General features: G+C 36.0%; 1 protein-coding gene across 1 annotated transcript in view; it reads right to left on the reverse strand.

Moving 5' to 3' along the window:
- Window positions 1–21,709, reverse strand: part of LOC128982913 (homeobox protein Nkx-6.2) — a 38,160-nt gene that overhangs the window by 10,576 nt on the left and 5,875 nt on the right. The window contains exon 2 of the mRNA XM_054401982.1: window positions 3,937–4,103. Within this exon, the coding sequence (XP_054257957.1) occupies window positions 3,937–4,103 (167 nt within the window). The remainder of the gene's footprint in view (window positions 1–3,936; window positions 4,104–21,709) is intronic.

The raw sequence follows: 21,709 nt of genomic DNA on the forward strand, positions 1-21,709 counted from the left end.
CTGTAGAGTCGTACTAGTACTTGGATATCCTCTGAAGAATTATTACCTTATTACCTTGTAGGCATATACCTTACTTAAATATCCGGTCACATAGTCTAGATGTCTAGATATTAAAACCACCCTAAAACCGACCGTGCCTGTTTACTCGCAACTCGAGTACGAAACGCATTTGTCCTATTATATAATTACCTACAATTACATACATCACAAAAACTATTTATTTTTTACATTTTAATTTAATTTTAAATATTCAGTAAAAAAAAATATTTTTTGTAATTTAAATTAGCTGTCAGTACTGTTGTGTTTTGTGGTCTGATAAATTAGTATGTTTATTAAAGCATAAAATGTGTACCTGTTTAAAATTATTATTGTGCTCAACCTAATTTGTTTATTAAGAAATCGCGTGCCCCGGAGAATCAACTAATCCACAACACAAAGTGGGGAAATGTAATCAAGGACAAGAAGTGTTCACCAAAGTCATCAAAATCTTAATTGCATGCGACGACTATAACCCAAGTAAATACCAATTAAACCCCTCTCCCTGATCAGTCTAACAGCAGTATGTAAATGTGAATGTAGATGTAGATGGAAGACACATCCCCTGCTACGTTGCCACCTAATAAGCGACACAAATGCCGGCTTACTGCCAATGTAGCTCATCTGCGGCTCCCCCTCCCCCCTACAGCTTTGTTCCTGTTGACATATTTTTCCGCACCGCTGCGCACCGTATTTACATTTTTATTGAAACCGGGACACAAGCTTTATTCAATTATCCGGCTAATCCTCCAATTATAGCGAGGTTGTCATGACGACCAGAGGTGACAGAGCTTCTTTCAACCTCCCCCCTCGTCACCCCCACGCCGCCATCTTGCCCCCAAATATGCAAACTATCGCCACTCGCCTCCTCCGCCAACAGGCTGTTTTGCGACCTCAAGATGTTAATTAGTGCTCGCGTCGTGCCCGTGCCACGTTGTTTCCCTGTTCACTTACATAGTGTCACTCGATTGGTTATATTGATTGCGATTTATGTGTATAAACAATAGACACGTCACATGATATTGTTTGCTGTATGACTGGGTAAAAATATAACAGACCACATTAATTACCTTCTGCAAAAGGTCATTTAAAATTGTATGTATATTCAAACGCACGTAAACAAAATTAGTGTCAACAATTAAATTTGACTCAACATATTAAACTTCTCGACAAATGAATAATCAATCAATACTAAAATTGACATTTAGGTGTTTGTAAAATTGTGAACGCTCACGTTTTGTTCTTGGCTTCAATTTATTAATTTACTAAATAAATAACGCACTAGAGACAGTATAATCTTCTGTTTTCATAAGAAATATGAAAACCAGCCTCAATTGGCATCTTACAGCAAAAAGTTTCTTCTATAAAATCGATTTAATTCTAATAGCAATATGAGATCCAGTGTTTTACTGGATCAGTAAGTAAATTATTAACATGGTTAACACCGCATATACTAGTTGTAGCTATTGAACTACATGGTGACAACGTTTTGAGACAATTTAATGGTTTAGAGATACCGGGCTGTAGTAGAGTAGCTGTAGAGAGTGAAGTTTTCACCCCTCGCACACTAATGTATGCGACTCTTGACGACCCCGCCCCCTCTATCAGAGCCGCCATTAGCCAGCTAATCAAGCCATATGATCTCCGTGGTCCTCGCCGCGCGCCCTTCTGCTGCATAACAATAGCACAGCTTCATCGGTTGGTCGTTTTCAAAATTGGCTTTTTAATCGCCCGCTTTATCGTTTCGTGACTAAATGCGAACCGCGGAAAAAAATTTGTGAGCTGCCGCGGTTGTGGTGTATCTTTAGACAAGGCAATGTTTCAGAATGGGTTTTATAGATAATCATTTTAGGAAGAGCTTATCTAAATTCGCAGAAGTTGGTTTTTATATAAAACACGATAGCATGTGATGGAGAAGGTCACAGTCAGATGTGTCTATTTTGGGTAATACGAAATATTATATACTAGCAGAGTACCCGTCCTTCGTACGGGGTTGGCATATAAGTATAAAATGCTTATTGCAGTAATGGGTGAGGACATGGTTTAAGAAAGTTTGGTTCTTTTGCTCTACCACTGCCCCTGAACCATAGAAAAAAGTAGAGGTCTCATTGTGTAATGCATGTGTTAAATGCAAAAAATAATAGGACTGCACCCTATAGGTGCCAACCTGTTAATGCTATTTAATATCATAGAACTAACTTGTGCAGTCGAAACAGCTGACAAAATTCTTTAATTCCTTTTGGATACATTTTTATCAAATTTGGCAAATTGATTTATTCTATACTAATTTTCCTAAAATCACACTTCGTAACCCTCCCTGTAGCAGCATAACCTAGATACTCGTTAAACCTAATGTTATTGAATTAGATTTAATTGAAAATAGGCTGCAGGTGTGCTGCGGCGGGGGTATTATGGAATTGTAATTGATGTAGAAAGAAGACTTTGTGGTAGTACATGATTAACTCTAAGTTATATAAGATACTAAAAAAATCAATTCCGGCGGTCCCAATTAGTAGCGTCGGTCGCTTAAAAATTTGACTGGCGCTACTGCAACCAGTGCAACCAGCGTTACTATTCGTATTCGCTAGCAGCTATACCCGTGCCTTGCTACGGGGTCAGTATGCAAAAGAGTTAATACTGGTTCTTTGAAAATGCCAAATGGTTTCACTCCCTAACATTTATTGTAGAAACGAAATTGAACTGTATTAGCCTACTTAACTTGATAATAGTAATAGGTCTAGTACTTTTTTGTTAACTCATACTGTGAATACTTATTTAGGCTACCTAGGAAACAAAACCAATGATATATTTTAAGGTATAATAAAAGAACCTGTTTAATGGTTTGGACTGTAAACGAAAAGCTATCACAAAAAGGCGGCCGTGATCACAATAGTTCCAAACCTGTCAATAGTGTAGTTTTCTAACATATTTTAGGGAAATGACAATCAGGCAAATGGAAATTCGCTTAGTCTATAGGTTTGCTGCAGCAGGGATATTAAATTACTGTTTACACAAAAATAAATCTAAAACATAATTCTCATAAAACTCAGGATAAGGGCCTAGTTTGATACGGCAATGATTGTAGAATCTTAACTATATCCTATATCTATGAATAATTTCTTTTTACAATGAAATATTCACTATAAAATATTATTACAGCATATTACAAATATTAGAACAGACTCAGTATAATTGAGTATAAACATAAAAAAATTATGTAACTGGAAGAATCCTATTATAATGAAATGACATTAACATATTGAGTATAAACATAAAAAATTATGTAACTGGAAGAATCCTATTATAATGAAATGACATTAACATATGGTTTGACAGCTCCATTTTAGTACCTAATGTAAAATAATGTTTACATTCAGGCTAGTGACGTCATTATTTTAAATATGATCCCTACCCTCTCTGTTCTAATATTCATGCAGTATTTAAATAAATGTTTGAACCAGCTGTGTGGAATTGTGAAACCAAAATTCATTTGACAGTTAGTTCTGCTTGTTTACATTTTCAAACTTTGTAGGTTTGTTCTTTGTTACCATGGATACCATCAATCAATATTTACTTTTAAATCTCTCACCTCAAATTTTTGAAAGCCCACGGGGCGGAGCCCTAGGACAATATCGAAGCGGGAATAGTTCTATATGTATCCTCAGAGCTGTAGCTTCATTTGTGTGCAATTTGAGACCAGTCGGTTCAGTAGTTTTTGAGATTATCTCATACAAACACACACACACACAGACACCACCTCTTCTTTATAATAGTATAGATAGATAGATTATATTATTATAAAATGTGTTCTTATTCAATTTTACAGAAGAAACACAGATTAAATGTTTCGTTTAACCCCGTGTGTCGTGCATATAGTATAAGTTGGTTCTCGATAGTTACCTTGACTTGAGACTCCGTCATGCCCAGCGCGTACGCCAGCTTCGCTCGCTCCGGTCCTGCCAGGTACTTGGTCTGCTCGAACGTCTTCTCCAAGGCGAAGATCTGTTGCCCGCTGAACGTCGGTCTCGTGTGCTTCTTCTTGCCGTCCTTGTCCGCCGCCGCCGACACTGCAACAGCGACAATCAGTTTACTACCTCGCATGACGACATACAGTATGTATTATGCAACTTTGCAGTAGTGTTACTATACTGCCGCATGCTGCTATATTACGGTCTTCTGCACAACACCTGGCGTTTATAAATATACGCTTAGCACGTGAATAAAAAAACCCCATACTAAATTTGTAGATCTAAAATGGGTTAGAATACGTGAACCAGGTTAGTACACTACAAAATGTAGCTTTTGAGTTTAACTTAATATTATGTTGAAATTGCCTTATGTAAGAATTTGAGTTATCTTAAAATAAAGTTTGTACAGCAACATCCGATATTATTATACCACAGGATGGAGATTACACGTAGGTGTGCGTCTCTGATACGAAATAATGGTGTTACAATTTACAGTGACGAAGATTCCGTATAAGAATTTCTTTTTCATTTGTACTACATTTTTATAATGAGCTAGATATTTTTAATGTTTTAAAATCGAACTGTCTGCTGTGAGTGAGTTTTTAAATGTTGTTTAGGTTAGTACAGAGGTATTGCCACTTTATTTTACATACAATTTCTCCAAAACTCGTTAGAGATAAACATAATGAAATTTCGTTCCAACTTTGAATGGAGCATGTCCGCATTTTTCCAACTTTTAACTGTGCTGTTTTATTACACAGAGCTACGCTTTATGCGTCAAGTCTTAAGTTCGATATTTACATCTATAATATTATCAACTCTGAATTTAAATGAAAACAACTTTCACTGAATGTAAACAAAGCCACGTGCCCGACCTAACCTAACTTGGTCGCCATATTGTGACTGGTGACGCAGGCGCTCTCCGCGCCAATCCCGCCGCCGCGCCACCGCCTCTCCCGCCTTCCCGCCAACACGACCAGAGCTGCCAACCTCATCTACCAAACTAACTGGTGTAGTTGGCAATATTCATAAAAGGACAATAAGCATTTGTAGAAGCTTACACCTGGTTAGTTACTTGGCAAATCTTCAAATGATCTAACTTTCGTGGTCTTTGATTTAGCAAGTCTGCTAAGTGATAGTTTTATTAATTTGTTATGCCGACAACATCCTTGCTGTATCTCTAGATCTATTCAAATCATATTCAAGCGGGTCAACAGGCCAACAGATCGATATTAAAAACGATTGAGTAATAGAGAATAAATATGTTGCACATTGCACGTTTATGTTTACTTGTATAGCAAATGTTCTTTTGTGCCTACAGTAAGTACTATAGAGGTAATAATAAACCCTTAAGTAACCGTCGAAGATAAATCGCAATGCAAAACATTAGAAGCGCACATCAACTTGAATAGTTTTGTGGCTGTGATCGTCTTATTGCCAATAAAAACTCCATAGCTACTAAAATCATATATTGTAATTCCTGTACAATTATAAAACGCATACACGAATATATATATATATATAAACTAGATATATCTAGATAAATCCGTTCATGGTAGATGCATTAGTTTGCGAACATTTAATACGGAGCTGTAAATGTAAGAATTATAAATCTTGGGAAACAAGTCCCTCATACAATTTGCAATGTTAATATTTTGGGAGTTAACTCTCATCAAAATATTCATCAAGTGCTGTTAAACGCTGTCTTTATTTTAAACCCCAGAATAAGAAGTGGAGCACAGAATAAAGAGTGTCTCGCTCTTTATTTGGCGATTACATCTCTTAGGTCTACATTTATTACACAACTAACTCCTATAGTTATAGTTTGTTGTATTATACGAAGCTATGGTGATGAAGCAGGCTACTTAGTTTATTTAGTTACTCACATAAATGTGTCGGATAAGGTATTATAAATGTTTAAATTTATTTTAAATTAGGAGGGAGGTAAAAAATAATAGCCTGTAAGTTAAATTAAATAATAACAATTGTGTATTCCCCATCACATGCAGTGTTTTTGTTACACTTTAGTGTCGATTCTTTTGGAATATTAACCGTGTAGAAACGTAATTAATTTTTTTACATATGTATGCAAGTAATGATTGTATGTCAAAGTTAGATATTCAAACCAAAATTTTATGCAAATTTTGGTGTGAATATCTAATGTTGAACTTTTAGTTTAGAGGTAATTATTAGTAGTAGCCCGTTGTAAAATGACTACTGGACATAAAGTCATTACTTGCATACATGTGTAAAAAATTGTATTACGTTTCAATGATGTTAATATTCCCAAAGAATCTAAAAAAGATTCCATAGTCTGTAAAATTGCAACACCATCTCTCAGCTTCAGAGAAATGTATTTATTTTACACAATATTTTGCTTTCTGATTCTTACAATTCATTCATGTCAAATGTTAAACCGTTAACCATTAATATCAGATTTAAAACATACCTGTCGTGTTTTTCATGTGTAGAGAAATAAAATAATTATGTTTAATGTGCATAATACATTGCGCTTATATTAAATGCCAATTATTTCCTTTCCTACTGAGGCAAAACATAGTTAATCCTTTATTTAACATTTAGTTTAATTTTAATAGTAGTCATAGCTAGATCAAATATCACCAAAAGCTGAAAGAATTAAAATATGTTTTATCGGTTAAAAGAGGGCACGGTTGTTAATGTGATGTCATTAGAGTTTAAATCGATAAGTCTGACATTCAAACGCGCGGCGCCCTGTAAAATTACAATTTTATCTGGATGCATTAACAGCAACGAGAATTAAATTAATGAACGCCGATTACTGCATATCGCAGTTTGCAAATAGTCGTTAAACAAATTATCCGCCAATGATATGACAGATGGAGAGTGGACCAGACATAAGGGGAATGAGCCGGTATATGAGAGAGAAAGAGAGAGATGTGGGTGTGGGGGGGGGGTAAACAGGTTTAATGTACCAGCCATTCATAATTACCATGGAATATATTGGAAAGATAATGTATGCTAATTGTCTTCATTCCATAGTGGTCAAACTCTGAGGTGGGCGTAAATATGCAAGTCATAAATAAACATTCGTTAGTGAGCGCTTATAAAAAAAACTAGTTAATATATTACATTTATCAGACTTTTTTATAATTATTTTAAAGAAGTTTTATTCAATGTTTTCTACCTGGCCAGAGGTGGCCATAAAATTTATATTGTAAGAACAAAATTGTGTTTGATGGTCGTTTTGTTGGCTCTATTTATTTTGTCTAAAGCTGATGAATGATGCATATTGACATGTGGTATTGGAGTATTGTATACCTTGCTGTTTTCCTTGCATGTACTCGATACTAAGCGAAAACACTAAACTATAATCGATAGTACGGGTCTAGCATTTGAACATCTCTAAGTTTTAAGTTTTTTCATGATAATGTCAATAGCTTGCCCATAAGTAACTCAATAAGGTATCATTTGGTTTCTTCGTTTTAATCTGGCATCAAACGGTTATTAATGGGGATAAAACCTAATTCATGTCGTAGTCTTTTATTATAAAGCCCAAACGGTGGTAACTTAAGCACCAGAAGCAATGCTTATATTCGAAACATTATTTAATATAGCTGGTTGAATAAGATGTCAGTTATTAAAAAATGTAATTGATTTTTTAAACTATGAAACTCGTTTTATAAGTACGTTAAAAAACAATTGGAACATTAGAAACACCTAGCTTGGACGGTTTTATTTGAAGACAAACGTTTTGTAAGCTACAAACTTTACAATTAGGAACTCAAAGATAGGTTTTAAGAATTGATTAAATCTCATACTGTATACTGTATAAATCTGAAATAAAATCATCATCATTAATTTCAAATAAATTACTGTTTATCAATAGGATTTGAATTCTCAACAATTTCAATACCAATTATTTGGTCAAATACAATCAGAATATTTTGATCACGCTTCGGTCTGATCACAGTTGTCCAAAATAAAACCCGGTAGAAGCAACACAGTATAAACAGCAGAAGGCGACGTGTTGTATTATAATCCGCGTGGATGGAGGAAGATTTGGTTGATCCATAAAATCCATAACAATATCCAGCGAGGGGAGGGGTGGGGGTGGGGCTACAAGGGTTGGTGGGGGGAGGGGAGTGCTGACTCGACAGTCTCCCTAGGGACTTGTATAGCTTCATCGGATTCAATATGGCACCTTATTGGTTAGACATCTCGCCTCATCGTGTACGTGTACGTGTACATGAGCGTGTCGTGCACGTGTCGCGTGTTGTACGTACACGTGTCTGTGTGTAAAGTACAACCGCCACCGCCGCCAAGGATACAATACACTGTATGAAGAGGGAACTTTGCATATTCATTCGTGAATGTAACTTATATCAGTTCCCACATAATTATGAAATGCTAATGTGAAGTATACTTTACATTTCTTTGAATAAACTCAACAATTAATTTTGGTAATGCTAAAAATGGTATGGATACTATTCAAAATGATATCCAAGCCGGAAAATCAAAGTAATGAAAATATAAACTGAAACAGTATTTTTAAAACTAAACCAACCTAATACCACAACACACTAGCCTTTTCTTCTATACTTTTATTTGACGACTTTATGACATGTTACTAACATAGTATAGCCTATGTGAAATAAAGGATGCTAAAGTTTACAGTAAGTTGACCTAGTAGTTACGTTTGTGTATAGCCTACGCTAAAATATCTGTGATTGGACTTTAATATTCCAGATATTTGAGGTACATTGTTTGATATTTTTGATTTTATAAAGACAACAATGAATCATCATGAAGGCATGAACATATACATTATTTATTCGTATTTATTATTATTATTTTATTTTATTTACATTACATTATTTGGTAAATCGTATTCTCTGAGTACAGTAAAACTCGTATAAAGTTAATATATTCACATAGTTTATACAAACTGTTATAGTCATCCATTGTAGATCAAACGTAGGCTAGTTTCACCATGTGCCATGTGCACCTTTAACTACAGCATGATGTAACAGAAGTCGTGTATATCCGTATACAACCTCGGAGGCCTTCGCCCATCATGTTGTAGATTTACGATATTACAGAAGAAACGATGTCGTAATCGGTGTAATACAATCGCTTGTCGTTGTTAAATTTAATTGTTAGAGTATTCAGTTTAGACTCCGTCTCGCTTTATACCGCATAAAAGGACCAAAATTCCGAGGCATAAAGCGCGTAAGTGAGCCAATGAATTATGTTTTGCCCTCGAGGCGATAAAGAACATTATACGACGCCAGGTGGACACCTTAAAATATCGTAAACGTAAATAACTTCCTTACGATAAACTGGTGTTGGTTTAGCTTTACAGCCTTACACGCGTTTTTACTAATGCGCTTTTAAAACCTTTACGGCCGAGAATACCACCCATAAACAGCTATGAGGGAATTAATTTATATCCTGTTATGCGCGGTTTTATTTCTAAATCTGTGTCCTATTATAGGTTGTGTCAAGGATATTTATGATTCACTGTTTTAAGTTTTAACTACTGTAATATGTAAATTTAGTTTTTTAGTCGACTAATTATTTTATATCTTTGATCTGTAGTGTCAAATAAATAGGCATACTAGTTTTGGTAATTTAAATGTTAAATTAAGGTAATTAATTGTAACCTAAGTTCCACATTTTTATTAACTTGATTTACAATTACCTGATTGATTTTTAGTTAGTCTAATCATGAGTACAAACACAAAACAGCAGAGTTGAGAAATCAGAATTTAATTTTAATATACTGCAACTGTCTTGGCCAGGTTTTCAGTCAAATATACGCGGGGCTAAAAAAACTATTATAAAACTAGAAATTGCTACATTCAAAAATTCGAAAAAATTGAATTGCATTGAAAGCTAGTTGCTTGTTTTTCTCTATAAATCAAGAACAAAAGACAATGTTTCATCCCCAACTGAAATTAATAATTAGCTTGTGTCCCTGTTAAGTTACTATACTCTACTCTGCCCACATCGATGCTCTAACCTCACAAAAGAAAGTAAACATCGACTGCATCAAGAGTTTTCCTAAAATGGATTTAAAGATAATTAAGTTTTGAATCAGATCGAAAATAAATTAACGTAAGCTTTGTTTACCTAATTTTCATTTGTCTATTTCAATACTTTAAATATGTGCAACCTGTAAGTTTTGCATGTATAAACTTAACAAATATACTACTGATAACTATGAATCCTTACAAAGACTGAAATGTGTTAAAAGTGTATTATTCGTTCTCTCGTTAATAGTTTTTCCACTTTTAGTTATTGTATGCAGGAGTTGTAGTTATTTATTACTATCAACGCCCTAATTTAAATAAGTAACAAATACAGTACATAAAAATAAAAAATCATTTTCATGACAAATTTTTAGTTAAGAGTTAAAGAATTATTTGGTTTTATCATAATATGTAAGACCTAATTAGGTTCGTTTATGTGGCGTATAAATACGAAACAACGAATGCTTACATAAACAGTGTTCATTTAAATGTTATAAAACTAAATAAATAGTTTTCCTATGTAGTATGCAGGACAACTTTTCCAAGTGTTTGCAAGAATACATGTTTCGTAAAATGATACCGAAGACAATCAATTAGTGTTTATGACAGAGCGGCTAGTGTGTAGCCTACTGTAGAGTGTAGTACGGCACGGAGACGGGCCCGGGCCCGGGTAGGAGCAGCGAGGTGTCAGATGAAATATGGCGCGGGGAACAACGCCCTATTAATTACCAACAAAATGGTAACTTTTTGGTTTCGTTCCAGTAATTGTGGACAGCCTTAGCCGCGACAATGTGTTCTCTCCTGGCTAGCGTCCCCTTCAATATCCCCCCCACCCCGCAGCAGAACGACAACTTTATTTCATCACGCCTACAGGACTCAAATATTGCTTTCGGTCCTCTTATTCCAACAAGCGCTCAAATTGATGGAGTTTTGGTAAAACTTCTTTATGGACCACTGATCAATTTATTCAAACCACATAAATATGTTTTAATTAAATAATAGTGTAAACACATTTTGTCGCAATATAAATCGCTTAAAATGTTGTAGCTTCCATAAAGACACATTCATAACGCTAACTGATGTTATATCATCTTCCATTTGTTTATATTCTTATTGCTGATACGTTCAATACTCTCATATTATTCAATCAGAAAACCTTTTTTTCTATTTGCAACAGTAAAATATTTGCACAAAAAAAATTAGTACTTGTTGCTAAAACTGAAATTTGATATCCACCATAAAGCCACAAAACCCCTTTGATTGCAATCAATCTATTTATTTGCAATTTGTAAATGTCGACTTAAAGGTTCTGTTTGAGATGCTGCTTATATCGCACATGTGTAGTCCTCTTGAAAAAATATGCTCTTAAGCAATATTTTATTTTAGTCCTCTATCATTTGCATATCCCAAATGACATCAGCAGTCTGAAAACTACAATTCGACTGGGTTGCGGTAGTTCAATGATTGCAATGCATTGCAAGAGCAAAGAGAGTTGTAGTCGACATTATCGCACCGCAGCTGATTTCACTGAGAAGGTGTGAATTGTTGCACTTTTCGCACCTCCGTGCTGCAATAGTCAGCGGTCTCTGGATTGTCCTCTAATTAATTACAACCTCGCAATAAACTGCAGACGCTAAACGAGAGTTTACTATACTTCTTGTTTCTAAAATACAGTATACCAAACAACTAAGATTTGAGTTACTCAATAAAGAATTTACTGATCTCTTGTGGGAAAACTCAAGCTGCAATTGCTTGAAATTTCGAGCATAAGAGCTTAAGATGTAATTTAATAGTTAAACTAACAGATCATACTATGATTGATTGATATATAAAATTGAGTGGTTGATTGGTTAGAGCACGGGGTTTCTATCTTTTTATACAATTAATTATCATCTTCTTAAATCTACCAAGTCCTATAAGCTATAACCAAGCTATCTGATAATGCCACGAAAATTCGCTAGAGCTTATATTTCACTATCCATGAAACACCATGATTGAAAAAAATGTCTTTAATGTGAAAAGAACTCTAAATGGGATAGCTCCCATCACTAAAGTCATTATAATAATTAATTGACAGCCGATGTCTAGTAAAGTAATACAACTTTTAATCTTCATAATGAGCAGATATTAATTTTGTAGAAGAATTCTGAAGTTAATCTAAAGAACTGGTTCTGAAGTAATAGTCAAGTGCATAACAGACCTCTACGAAATGTTGAGTTTTCTTTCACCACAAAAACCCCCATTTCGGTCAGTGACAAAACTAAAAGCATTTATAACTGAAACGTCAACCACCTCTGCATTCGGCGAAAATTGGCATGACTGATTGTATAAATCCGCAGTGGACAGTGAGAAATGATTCAAAGGGTAGGAATTAAGCGGAACGATCGTAGGTAGTTAGGTAACACGTGTTAATGATTTACAACGTAAACTGGTCGTTGTGTGTGTAGCGGCGCGGCGGTGGCGGCGGTCACTAGGAACGTATCAGCTGTACGTTGCTCTCCCTCCCCTCGCCACCTCTCCCTTACAAGTTTTGCTGATTACTTACCTCCCCCAGCTTCATAAGGGTCTATTAGTCAACTGAGATTAATACTTCGATAATGGTTACGTGGCTATGTACTGACAAAAACCTTGATAAACAGCACACGACACAATTAATTCTTCATTAACTAGGCGTTTATTGTGCTAGACTCACAATAACAATGCGATTATAGAAACATCTTACTAATATTATAAATGTGAAAGTTTGTGTATTTGTTTGTTTGTTTGTTTGTTTGTTTGTTTGTTTGTTTGTTTGTTTGTTTGTTTGTTTGTTTGTTTGTTTGTTTGAAGTTCAATCACGCATTAACTACTGGGTGGATTGGGTTGAAATTTGGCATGATGATAGCTCACATTCCCGATTAACATATAGGCATATTCTTATCTCAAAAATCCTTTCGGGCTCCGCCCCAGTGGCTCTGTAGTTCCCAATGTTAAGCTTATGCGTATTCATATTTAAAGAGAAAATCTTACTAATATTATAAATGTGAAAGTTTGTGTATTTGTTTGTTTGTTTGTTTGTTTGTTTGTTTGTTTGAAGTTCAATCACGCATTAACTACTGGGTGGATTGGGTTGAAATTTGGCATGATGATAGCTCACATTCCCGATTAACATATAGGCATATTCTTATCTCAAAAATCCTTTCGGGCTCCGCCCCAGTGGCTCTGTAGTTCCCAATGTTAAGCTTATGCGTATTCATATTTAAAGAGAAAATCTTACTAATATTATAAATGTGAAAGTTTGTGTATTTGTTTGTTTGTTTGTTTGTTTGTTTGTTTGAAGTTCAATCACGCATTAACTACTGGGTGGATTGGGTTGAAATTTGGCATGATGATAGCTCACATTCCCGATTAACATATAGGCATATTCTTATCTCAAAAATCCTTTCGGGCTCCGCCCCAGTGGCTCTGTAGTTCCCAATGTTAAGCTTATGCGTATTCATATTTAAAGAGAATTAAAGAATTTTGACAGCTGTTTCAACTAAAAAGTTGATTCTATGATATGCAAAAGCATTAAAAAGTTATAAGATTTACCAACAGGGTGCAGCACTATTATTTTTTTTTGCATTTATGAAAACAGCTAATTTGAACCAGGCAACAACAAAAGTGCAGTGAGAACTGTCAAAGTAGGATTGTTTACAGTTGTTATGTTTTTAATTTCATGAATAATTTGTGATATTTTGCGAATTTTTAATAATTAATTTTTCTTTATTGTTTAGGTGAAGTGGTACAACATTATGACTATGGTAGATGTGTAATACTATAGTATACCGTAAATTTAAAGAAACAAATTTTATCAAACTGTGTCCTCCCCTATTGTCAAACGCAAACCTTGAGTACAACTTAAGCATTTTATGCTTATATTATATGTCAACCCCGTACGAAGGACGGGTACTCTGCTAGTAATTTATAAATAAGTATTGGATTGTAGTGTATGCAAGCATAATTCCTTCAAAGTCATTTAAGTTTGTCCTTTAAAGAATTTATATTTTGTTTTAAGTTACCAACAATATTTAAAATATGGCGTTGTTTACCAGGGGTATTCTGTAATTCAAAAATACAGTATCAGCAAGAACAGCTATCTGAGGAATAAACAAAAAATCATTGGTCTAAAATAGACTAAATGAAAGAAATTGTATTTTGACGTTTCATTAAAATGAGCCATGTATGTATTATTTCTTACTTTACTATACAATACTATAGTGCTGAATGGTATAGTACACATAACACAGGTAACAAAAGAGAAAAGAAGACTTTCTTCTTGCTTCTCTGAGGATGAACGCACCTCCGGAAGGTATCATAAGAGGGTGACATTGGTATCATAGAAATGAGAATTACGTAGCTTGGTAAGAAGTACCTATGATTCGTATTGATAATCACGTCAACTAAATATGGGCTGGGCCTTTAAACTCAAGACTATTGTATGGTATATTAGATTTCAAATATTTAAGTTTATTATCCATAGACTGGGTAGCTGAGTGGTTATAGTGTTTGCCTAACAATCAACAGGTCACCGGTTTAATCCTGAGAAAGTCAGTAGGTTTTTCATGGTTCGAAACTGGACCCAGCTGTTCCTGATCATTGTGCTTTAAACAATTAAATGATCCTGGCTAATAAACCCGATGATCTTAGTCAGTAACAAAGCTACACAGCTTATCTCACACCATTCTACACTCATCCTTTACTCATATTTGGGTTAAAAGACGCACCTGGGCATCGTCCCCATCTCAATAATTAATCAATTGATAGAATAACACTTGATACTTGTTGTAGAATAAATGAGCTATTTTATACAGATAATTGAGTCTATGAGCCTTGCTACTAAGTATTCCCTATTACCTTTAATTGCAATTTTATCCTCGTATTTCTACCTTGTTCGTCCTGAAAGACACCCCCCATCAAATAAGTCAAATTGGAAGGAGAAATGAGGGTCAGAGAGGTGAAGTAAAGAGAGTATTAATTAAGGAGAGTGAGAGAGTGAGAGGGATTATTGATGCAAGGTCGGAGGAGCTACACTAAGTGAGGGGGTGACAACCATTTTGTGCGGTTAACACGGGGCGGAGCGGGCTGATTGAGCCTTTGATTTATAACGCCCCAAACCTAATCTCGCCTTACTGGGACAGAATAAAGGAGCGAATGATGCAAATGTTCTCCTCGAGCCGCGATAAACGATACGTGTTTTACAAGTCACAGTTACGAGGGTGGGGCGGGCTGGTAAACAGGCGATCTCGGAATAAGTTTCCAGATCAATATCGAGGTACGGATTTACAAGTCATCTCGTTCTTGTGCAAAACATTGTTCCCAGTATTTGTCGACGTCTCGTGCACAAACATTGTTTTGGAAAACGCTTGTTCTAGTTTCTGTTATTAGTACAGTATTACCCTTGGCATTTCTATTGGCTTACGAGTTTGTGTGTTTTGCTGTTCAACTTTATTCTAGCATCCTTTGTGCCGTCATGTTTCTTGTACGTATAGTTGCTGTCTACATAAACCGTAGTCAGGACAGTCACTAGTGGTAGGCGATGAATCTAATTTGTTGCTTTTTAAGTTCACACATCGAATCATGGTTTAATAAAAGCTCTCGTAAGTTTAATTTCAAGATTCAGTCCAAACCAAAACACCAGTTAGAACACCTAATTTCAATTAATTCTGTTCAGTTCAAATAGTATACAAATTCAATTTAAAAGTTCAGTTAGGTTCGGAAAGGTTCAAATTATCAAGCAGTATGCCGTAACCAAGGCTGCAGAGGTACAAACGACCCGGCCGTGATAACTTATACAATAGCCGCATACAATCCCTTATGTTCCTACATTGTAAGTAAGCCGAGCCACGGACGCGACCGTTGTAAGCCACTATAGACCTAATTGCCCGGGATATAAGCGAGGTGCCCAGCTCATTATTGCTCGCTAATGCCGCTCCTCTAATCCTCCAATAAAATACAGAAGCGCCGCGCTCCTGCGCACCTGTTTATTAATTTGCTACCGACTACTTGAAATACATAACGACTACTTTATACCTTTTACTGCCCTCGGACTTTAATTAATTCATTAAACAGGATTCATCGCCCGTAGTGCGGGTCTGGTCTAATTCCACCAAGCTGGTCTGGTCTAATTCCACCAAGCTGGTCTGGGCCTGCATCTCACACGCTGTAAAGATTTAGTTGAGTTTGTGCATGTACATACGTGGATACGTTTACATGGGATTCATCGCCCGTAGTGCGGGTCTGGTCTAATTCCACCAAGCTGGTCTGGGCCTGCATCTCACACGCTGTAAAGATTTAGTTGAGTTTGTGTATGTACATACATGGATACGTTTACATGGGATTCATCGCCCGTAGTGCGGGTCTGGTCTAATTCCACCAAGCTGGTCTGGGCCTGCATCTCACACGCTGTAAAGATTTAGTTGAGTTTGTGTATGTACATACATGGATACGTTTACATGGGATTCATCGCCCGTAGTGCGGGTCTGGTCTAATTCCACCAAGCTGGTCTGGGCCTGCATCTCACACGCTGTAAAGATTTAGTTGAGTTTGTGTATGTACATACATGGATACGTTTACATGGGATTCATCGCCCGTAGTGCGGGTCTGGTCTAATTCCACCAAGCTGGTCTGGGCCTGCATCTCACACGCTGTAAAGATTTAGTTGAGTTTGTGTATGTACATACATGGATACGTTTACATGGGATTCATCGCCCGTAGTGCGGGTCTGGTCTAATTCCACCAAGCTGGTCTGGGCCTGCATCTCACACGCTGTAAAGATTTAGTTGAGTTTGTGTATGTACATACATGGATACGTTTACATGGGATTCATCGCCCGTAGTGCGGGTCTGGTCTAATTCCACCAAGCTGGTCTGGGCCTGCATCTCACACGCTGTAAAGATTTAGTTGAGTTTGTGTATGTACATACATGGATACGTTTACATGGGATTCATCGCCCGTAGTGCGGGTCTGGTCTAATTCCACCAAGCTGGTCTGGGCCTGCATCTCACACGCTGTAAAGATTTAGTTGAGTTTGTGTATGTACATACATGGATACGTTTACATGCCGCCGAAAGTTATGGTTACGCATTTACTGTATAGTTCTGTTTTTGTAGCACCATTAATTTTAATTATCATACATAGTTTGTAATGTTCGTATGCGATACGTGTTCTGTTCTTTACCAAAGTAGAAGTTTGGATTTTAACAAATTTGAGATACGGATTTTTCAATTGTCAAAAAGACTTTCGAGTACATACAGTGCATTATATTCACATAGGACGATAAATAAATATAGTTTAACTGATGGTCGATCGGATCATTACATATTTTAGGTAAATAGAAGTTTTTAATTAAAATTCCGTAAAAAATAAAACGCATTGGGCTGACATAAGAATGATATTCATACGAAAGACCGTCATCTACAGAAATGTACATACGACTTTATAAATCAACACATTAAAATTCGTGTAAGTATGACAAACTCCTACATCAATATTAACAAGGAACCCCAAATCAGGCAAATCCCTCAATTATTTCTATCATCCAAGTCGTCCAGTGATAAGAGATTTGCGTATAGAACTAACTTTAGCTACTAAACCCTATCTATATTATTGTCTGCACTCATTTGTATGGCATATACCTTTACTGGAAAGATTGCAAGATCAACGAGATACAGAAGGTGTAAATCTCAGTTACCGTACAAGTTAAACAATCAAGATGTCGACGATGAGATATTGCGGTGGTACGATGTGCCAGTGCTGAGTGCTGAGTGTAAGGGTAGTGGTAGGAAGGGTGGGAGGGTAGGTTTTATAGAGAAGCCAGCCACGGCCACAGCTGACCACCCTGCCATTGGTCGACAGCAGCGTTTGTCACATTGCGGCCAAATAATTGCTCAATAATGCCGCGCCAAGATTGTGATTGACACTGCACTCGCCACAATCTCAATCCCAGCTATTGGATATTGACCGATTTTTTTATTTCTTTGTTCTTCTAACTAACGGTTTTTAAAAGCTAATTCAATTGCTGTGTAAAAATACCATATGTATTTTTGTGCTGTTAATATTTGGACCATATACACTTTAAAGTAGTTTATTTTTCAGAATAGCTTGTGATAATTATCAAATTATCAATCATTGAGATTGGGATGCCACCTAGGTGAGTAACCCAAATATCAGTAGAATGGTGTGATCAATATGATCCGTGTGACTTTTAGCTAATTTCTCTATAGGGAAGTAGCTATTTTACTTACTAAGATAAGCTGTTTCATGAGCCAAGATAATTTATTTAAAGCCCAATGATCAGGAACAGCTGGGTCCAGTCTTGATTGTAAATAAACAAACTTCTTCAAGATTTCTTTACCAGCCATCAAAGTAAATAATATCTATTACTATTATAAAATTGAGGTGGGTGTCTGTTTGTCTGTGCGGCTGCCACGACTAAAATACTAAACCGATAAAGCCAAAATTAAACACACCGATAGTCCACATATCTAGGAATGTTATAGGCCTATTCACTTTTCTGAGTTCCTCTCAGGCTACGTCCCTTGGATGTCCAAAGTTTTGAGGTGAGATTTTCAAAAGTAAATATTAATTGGTCTCCGTGGGAGCTTGAGAAAATGCACAACCTTTGTTTACCTTTGTGTTGACATTTCAATGTAAAAAATCAGAACTGTTAAGTGCTTATTTGATAATTTAAGACAGCTGATCCAAACAAATAAAATAAAATATTTTACACAGTTATTTCTAAAATGATGTCATTAATTATGAAATTAAATAAAGATTAAATTACCGTAAGCTATGACAGTTATGTTATTGATACATTTTAATGTTAAGAGTAAGACAATTCTATGTAGGCTAGGTCATATTTTTTTTTTTAATTTGGTGCCTTTGGTTTATTAATTCGAACTACTTAACAAGTGTTTGGACAAGGCGGTATAGTACATCTTCCCGTTGCGAAGCACGGGTACAGAAGCTAGTAGGTCATCCATACTTGTCCTGTCAGTCCTACATAACAAAGGAGACGGTAGGCTACATGGGTTATTTTATGGTATTTATATAGTTAATGATACTACTGTACGACTACACGACTAATTGTTTATTCCCTGTAAAACGCTTCATTTTACTATCCCAGAAATGTATCAAATTAATAATACTACTGAGTAAGGTAAAAACGATTTGCTGCTTTTTGGGAAGTTAACTTAACTCCTCTACAACGCGGTTAGCAAGTCAAGTATGAAAATAATTGCCGAAATTTTATCAGAGACATCAACAGATTTTAAGTTTTATTCCTCTAACGTAAAAAAATTTTTTTTTGCAAAATTTTGTTAGGAAATTTTTGATTGAATTAAATTAAATGTTTGGTTATGTTAAAAAACGAGGTTTTTGTTTACAAATTTATTTTCCTTATGTTTAGTTTATATGTTAATTGTTTTATATTGCTATTTTAAAACACTTTGCACGTGCTCAACCAAGTTAGAAGGTAGTTTGTAGCAATTTATACCCCGGACATTTATAAGTAGGTAGGCCTATTGCCAAAGGATAGTATTAATTGCCAACTCCTGTAATATTACTTCTCTGAAGTGGTGTATTGACTGTCAACAACACTTGTGACTTGGTAAACCTTAACCATATTAAATAATATAGGTGGATATTTCGTTAGGCCTGCTGTACCGAGTGTGCACCTTCAACAAAAGAATTGTTAATACAATCTCAAGGTAACTTAGCCATTTTAAGCCTAATTGTAACATGTAAATTCTTGGCTCCCGGGAACGGTCCTTAAGGTTAAATGCAACCTCAGACAATATAACTATTCTCTGTGCTGCAAACTAAATGCATGAATGTAGGCGCGCTGATCCGACAACAGGACTACAAGCTACAACGAATTGTAATTTTTGGATTCTCATTATAAGAAATATATTTAATTTATTCACAAGTTCGGTAGGGCCTACAAAGTATAATTATTTCTTGTGGACGACTCATTACGTGTTATTCTACGTATTTAGCCTCAAGCCAAATAGTTTGAATGTTCCATAGTCAAATATCGACCAGCCTCGTTGTAGCTTGTAGTCCTGTTGTCGGATCAGCGCGGCTTCATTCATGCATTTAGTTTGCAGCACAGAGAATAGTTCTATTGTCTGAGGTTGCATTTAACCTTAAGGACCGTTCCCGGGAGTCAAGAATTGACATGTTACAATTAGGCTTAAGTGGTCTGCATTACCACTTTTACAAAACCTAGCCTATCAGAGCTGTTAAATGTGACGAAACGTCAATATAAAAATGTATTTTCTTTGTCTAGCACCCTTGTACTCTAGCACCATATGTGAATCGTCCTAAACACTAATCTAGCAAATAAAACTAATAACCGAAAAATGAAATTGATAATGGGATAGGCAATAGCAATCGCGGTAAGAGGCAGATGCGACGCTCGTGATTAGGCGCTAACAGCCGTCATATACCACGGACTCGCGACAAATGGAGTGGAATAAACACCATAAACGCTATCGAGGCAGATTTGTCGAGCGAAACATCCCGATTGTCGGGTCATAAAGCAACATTGGCAAGACTATCGGCCGGACGGCGCAATACCAGTTTATGACTGGGCCTAATTGGGCCTGATAACATGGCTGCCATATGCCGCACATCATCATAATAAACCATCGGCACATAAACCGGTAAACGGCACACTAATTAAACTGAGCAACCCGCACAGGTCTTGACATGACGGTGTCGGTGTCGCCTATATAGTGGTGCTTGAGAGTCACTAGACCATGTATACAGGTCCAGGAACCTTTCAAAAATAAAACTTGAAGTGGATGTCCTACAGAAGTCTCTGTATTAATAATATTCCATACAACTGCACTTACTTTATACAGAAGTGTTCACATTGTAACTAATTAAACATAATGCTCAAGATGAGAATACGCGTAAGAATTTTAAAATTTAAGTGTCGCTTTATATGGTTCATTGTGTTCAATACTATCAAATTAATAAAACGTCATATAACCGATTCCATCAACCATAACAACTCAAGAGATGTCTATACTCTTTCTAAAGCATATTCAATGACTTCGAAACTACCTTGTAATGATAGAAAAAATATGCATTTTAGTAACTTTAAGTCCATCAACAAATATTGTTATTTTAAAGGATTTTTTTAAGTTCCTTTAAAATCATTATGTATGTTATTTTATAGTGACCAATGACTGAATCAATAGAGAGTTAGTATACAAAACTTTACTTACACACATAATCTGTCACAGCAGTTTTATTTACTGTACATGAATGTATGAACTATTCGAGGATATTGGCACTTACCTAACCACTTAACTAACCAAACGCGTCTTCAATTCTGATCTTAGCTGGAAATATAGTTATAGAGATCAATGAAGACAATTCCCCTAATAAACGGAACGTCAATAAGGCATCACGAAGAATTCATATTATTAAGATTTTTCTAGTTACAAAATTACATTGAGTCTGCGGACATCAACGATGGCGACAAATATCCTCAAAACCACTTCTAGCTGTATTCATATTTTCAGTACAAGTATATGCAGTGGTGTGCAAGTATAGAGACGGTGGTGCAGTATATCACTGATACTGTCCCGGTGCCGAAGATGATACACAAGATATCCAGGGGCCGGCACGACCCCCCGGGGGCGCATATAACCCCGCTGC

Source organism: Macrosteles quadrilineatus, unplaced genomic scaffold (assembly GCF_028750875.1).
Source record: "Macrosteles quadrilineatus isolate MER2022 unplaced genomic scaffold, UCM_ALF_1.0 Scaffold_1__1_contigs__length_201487025, whole genome shotgun sequence".
NCBI lineage: Eukaryota > Metazoa > Arthropoda > Insecta > Hemiptera > Cicadellidae > Macrosteles > Macrosteles quadrilineatus.